The following is a 5,203-nucleotide window of genomic DNA, read 5'->3' as shown; positions in this document are numbered from 1 at the left end:
CAAAACACACACCCACTGAAGAGATTTCCAGTGTCCATGTTCAGTGATGTGCAGGTGAGAGCAGTTGTGCATTGCAGAGTTTCAGCACAGCCCTTCCAGGACAATCCAGTTCAATTAAATCTCAGAGGAGCAGCACAAGTGTGTGTGTGTGTGTGTGTGTGTGTGCGTGCGTGCGGCAAAAAAAAAGATTAGGCCCATCACTTGTATCACCATCCTTGTTAAGAAGTGGATTTAATTCACAGTATATCATCCATCTTAATTTCATTCAGTTTACACATGTACCATCCTCAAAACCACAAGCCTGGAGGCACAGAAAGGAACAGCCCGGCATTTTCTGCGTTCACTTCATGCAAGGCCCTTTTTATCAATGTGCAAATTGATCAGAATAAAATTACAATGTATATGGGTTACTGTGACATTACACGCTCATACCATCATTTTCTATAAGATGATGAAGCTCCGGGGAGAATCGCCTCCTAAAAAGGAAAAAAAAAACCTACAGATCTCTTGATTTGTGTACTTGCAGTAATGGCATCCCATGCTAACGCATTTGGTCACTTCAGGCCTGCAAACAAGACATTTTTTTGCTGGTTTTAACAGCAGTGGAGACATCTCGGCGTGCACAGTGCATCTCAAGAGTCTCTCCATCTGTGAGTTTGCAGCACACGTGAATGTGACCACATCGCCTGACCTCTCACATGATGTATGACACATCAGACCATGCAGAATTACATTCATACATAACCCAATCATTTTGTCATTTATGTGGAGCTGTAAAAACACCAGGTCAGCTCTTGCAGAAAATGCACAAGAGAATGTGAGATAGTGAGGGAGGGAGGGAGGGAGGGAGGGAGGGGAAACTGCAGTACATATAAGGCAAGAGAGATACCAGTTCATGTTTTATTAAAGCTTTGCTCTGTCAGGTCCAGTAGAGTCTTTCGGCTCTGGTCTTTTGTTTCTCAGTAAGGACCACTAAAGTGTAAAAATCTCAGAAGCCCTGGAATGCTTATCCAAAGAAAGAGGAATTACTGAGAGAAAAGGGAAGATTGCACTGTACAGCCAAGCCATTTTGTTCCCATCCCCACCGCCCACCCCTCTCATGACACCAAATGTCCGTCTTCCCCAGGGTCGTCATGTCAGGTTTGATCCGAGACCGTCTGTCACAAACAGTTTTTTATCCTTGGTGACCTTCAAGATGTGTCAGTTCTTAATCTATACAGGGGCTGGGGTGACATATCAATACTAGAGCAAATGCCGCATAGATTTCATCCCCTAAAATTGTCCAGATTCTCTTGAATATAAGTTCTTAAACATGCAATACTTTCCCTTCAAGCTCAGAAATGCAGAAAAGGTCTCTCTGTGCACACATTTGCTTGTCATAAATATATGGTGGCATAACCATAAAGGACCATTCAAAGAGGAGAAGCAAAATGACATCCTAATGATCAGACAATAAACAATAATGCACCAGAAATTGTTTCTGAACAAGGCCTTAAACCAGTTTATAATGAAAGCACACACCTGTTTAAACACACTTGCATTGTCATCGAGAGTGGAAGAGATAGAGCAGGCATGGGCTTTAATAGTACATGAATCCTAAAACAAACTATTCGGCTTACAGATATTGCTGGAACTGAAAAACCAACACCAGAGCACAAAACACTGCTGAAACATTGTTGTGTCATTTGTTAGCAAGAAAAGATAGCTGTCCTGTGTAGAAAAGACCAGCGCTTTATGTCCATCTGGCCATTTTTCGAATTGAAATAGAAAGAAGTATGCATTATGCCATTTTCAGTTCATTTACAACGAATAGAGCTAAAGCAAGTCTAGACGCATGAAGCATAATTAAAGCAATACATCTGCTTAATGGGTATGGTTATATTCTTCAGAATATATTTTATATGTATATATGCATATATTTGTATGCAAGTATGGCACTTGATTACACTTAAACGCGAAAAAAAATACCTTCACGAAAGCAGAGGGCGCTTAGGTGTTAAAAAAAGAAAATCATCACAGACTTTAAGCGTTTGCAGCAAATTCACCCCGCTCACACACACACACACACGAAATAAAATTTGCAATGGAGCTCATCACATAGCCTACGTTAAGGTCAATGGTGCAGTACAGGCAACCAAAAAGAAAGAAACCATAGCAGAAACGAAAGTGTTTGGTACATGAATGGTGTGTCGAGACTCTCGATGTGCGATATTACGTCAGCATCACTTCACTTTTTAGTGCAAGACGCATTTACTCCCTTCAAGTACAGGAGAGCAGCTTGTTCGGTTACTCATCACATGTCATTGCTCATGGCACAGCAATTGTCGTGGAGCCGCTTTACTGTAATAAATCATATAGCATGCATTGTGTGCAACAGGACAGTGTCATGTCAAGTGTCACCGCAGCTTACAGAGAGGCTATACGCATTCAGGTATCAGCATTTGCACTGTGTGTACGTCTCAGAGTACAAACGTTGCATAAAAAGTTGCATCATACAGTAGTGAACTGCTTTACAAACGTGTTTGTCGTCCATAGTTTCCAATGGAGTCTTTAAAACAGTAACAAAAAAGTCCTACCCCGTGTTCTTCCAATTCATGAACCTTACGTGGCGACTGGACTCGTCCACGGTCTCGAACTCGGCGGCGCGCGGACTTCGGGTTCTCGTTACACACCCGTTACACGTAGGCGGAGTCACTGGACTGAGTGCGGCCGAAATTGGGCATACTCATCCTGGGCAAATCCTTGTTCCGTATCTCATAGATGGACTTCCTGCGGGCCCTCACGCCCCTCACAGCCGCTTTGATCTTCCTCCAGCCCAAGTGATTGAGCTCGGCTAGATTGAGGACCACGCAAAAGCCACTGACCGCGAACATGAAGACGAGAAACACGGTTTTCTCCGTTGGTCTGGAGACGTAGCACTCCACCTCCTTGATGCACGGGTATCGATCACACTCGTACACGGCGGGCACGTTGAATCCGTACAAGAAATATTGGCCCACCAGAAAGCCAATTTCCAGAGCGTTTCTAAATACCACCTGAATGATGTAAAACCTGGAAATGCCCTCCTGCCGCCGCATTTTGGACTTGGCCGGTTTCTTGCCCGACCTGTCCATTTCTTTGGGCTCCAGACAGTCGGGCTCGGCTTCTTTGGTGGTGTTCTCCGTGTTCTGCAGTACTCCGTTCATGATGGTGTTCTTGATCTTTTGGTTCTTGGCCTCCTCTCGTTTTAGGGAATCCTGCTCCTTATTATCCAGTGTGAGCAGGACGGTGGCTGTTGAGTAACGTCGCTCCTTTTGCTTGGCCGACTGATGGACCGAGTACGTGATGAAGCACAAACTCGGCGTACAGACCATTATGATCTGGAACACCCAATATCTGATGTGAGATATGGGGAACGCTTTGTCGTAGCATGCCTGGTTGCAGCCCGGCTGTAAGGCGTTACAGACAAACATGGTCTGCTCATCATCATACACTGTCTCTCCCACTATAGCTACGATTAGGATCCGGAAGATCACCACCACAGTGAGCAGGATCCTAAAGAAAAAGCAAACCGAAAAATAAATGTGTCAATATATGAGCTTGAGCTGCAGGGAGCTGTCCGGTGCTGAAACCGGGCTGCGCTTTATTTCGCTATCACTGAATGCAGCGTATGGATTATGCAGATAGCACTTGGTATGTCACGTTTGATACTGTATTTCTGCGATTTTGACAACAAACATTAAATAAGCATTAAATAAAATACAAAACAAACACAAATAAATCGGAAAATGTTCACTAATAAGGTTAGGGTGATGCCTAGCGCTGAAAATGTGGTGCATTCTCGACCACTGAATGCTTTTATTTTAGTTTCACTTAAAACATGCTCCTTTATATTTGACATGCACAAATACTACGTAACTTGTTTTGGCATATGTTTGCCTTCATTTTCTATTGTGTATAAATAAGCGTTTTATTTTTATTTTTTGTTTGTTGTTTGTTTTGTTTTTGCCAAAACATCACGTTGCCTCAAAAGGTGGCTTTAAATAAAGCAATAAAAAACTAATAAAAATAAATGTGTAAGTGGCAGGTTTACTAATGAGAGTGGGTTAGTAAGGGAGCTAAATAAATACAGATGCGTTTGCAACCAGTGAACGGTCGTTCAGTCGTTCAGTATTGTGATATTTTACAAATGTGTACATGTTTGTGTGTGTGTGTTTCATTTTATTTTATACTCTATTTGAATGGGTGAAATAGGCGGTAACGTTTTTTGTGCACAACTGGCATCACTCTGCGTTCAAACGTGGCTTTAAATGAAGCAAAATATAAAGAAATACATAATATGCTGAAGCCAGACGCGTTCACAACGACCGCAATCAGCTGCATATATATATATATATATATATATATATATATATACATTCATATGTACCACCCGAATATTTTTTGGTAAGCCGAGTTTGTTTGTCATTTTATACTGTAATTTAAAGGGTGAAATGGGCGAATACTGCCGTTGGCAATGATAAAAAACGTATTATTTTCTCCAAAACTTGAAACGAGCTGAATTTAGGCGACATTAGCTCTTACCTTCCGATCATAGTGGAGTGCTGCTGGACAGCAGCCTCCAAGAGCCTCTCTAGTATGGTCCATTCCCCCATCGCTGCTCATCCGCAGACTCCGCTCCAAATCCGGAAAAGCGTGAATATTTCCTCTTACTGTCCGCCGTTATCGGGTGAACGCATGGATGAGCTGCGCCAGCTGTGGCAGTGCTGATGCTGGAAGATGCCACACTTCTCCTCGTCTTCCAGTCTGTAGTGGAGTCATGTGAGCCCTTCTATCTTCGATCTCCACATCAGATTGATGGTGTGGGTGGAGGGCGGCGGGCTTTAATATGGCATCAGTGCCGTGGAGAGCCCTGCTGCGTCATATGGGGCTTTATCTTGAGCTGCCAAAACGCGATTTCATATGTGCGATGTTCGTACCCTGGGAATGAAGCCAGATTCAGTCCGGTGATGGTGAACTCTTGTCATGGTGAGGAGAGCGGAGGTAACCTCCACCTTTATTCTTATTTAGGGGACTTGAGTCTCATACTTGTTGCTGTGTATTTTGAAAGTCGACACGGTGTTGGAGAGCATATGTCCTTGAGTACAATGAGGACCTTCGGCTCCGCCCTGTTCACGCGAAGCAGCAGCGATACAGTGAGGTGAAAGTGTCAGCTGATTCTCTG

The 5,203-nt window shown here is 43.4% G+C and overlaps 1 protein-coding gene across 1 annotated transcript; it reads right to left on the bottom strand.

The window, feature by feature from the left end:
- Positions 1–212: 212 nt before the first annotated feature.
- On the bottom strand, positions 213–4,698 carry LOC132111831 (gap junction delta-2 protein-like). Its single transcript, XM_059519452.1, has 2 exons — positions 4,564–4,698; positions 213–3,534 (listed from the first exon to the last, which is right to left on the bottom strand). Exons 1-2 carry the CDS (start codon positions 4,632–4,634, stop codon positions 2,676–2,678), a joined length of 930 nt encoding a protein of 309 aa, XP_059375435.1. The 5' UTR covers positions 4,635–4,698; the 3' UTR covers positions 213–2,675.
- Between the last annotated feature and the right edge of the window lie 505 nt (positions 4,699–5,203).

This window comes from Carassius carassius, chromosome 31 (assembly GCF_963082965.1).
Source record: "Carassius carassius chromosome 31, fCarCar2.1, whole genome shotgun sequence".
In the NCBI taxonomy this organism is placed as follows: domain Eukaryota; kingdom Metazoa; phylum Chordata; class Actinopteri; order Cypriniformes; family Cyprinidae; genus Carassius; species Carassius carassius.
Note: the sequence above shows the minus strand (reverse complement) of the source record. Positions and strands in the feature narration are given on the sequence as shown.

Excerpts from the sequence above, each read along its gene's own strand:
- LOC132111831 (XM_059519452.1), bottom strand. The coding sequence starts at position 4,634 with ATGGGGGAATGGACCATACTAGAGAGGCTCTTGGAGGCTGCTGTCCAG. Across the intron at positions 3,535-4,563 it reads CACTCCACTATGATCGGAAG|GATCCTGCTCACTGTGGTGG; the intron begins GTAAGAGCTAAT and ends CTTTTTCTTTAG.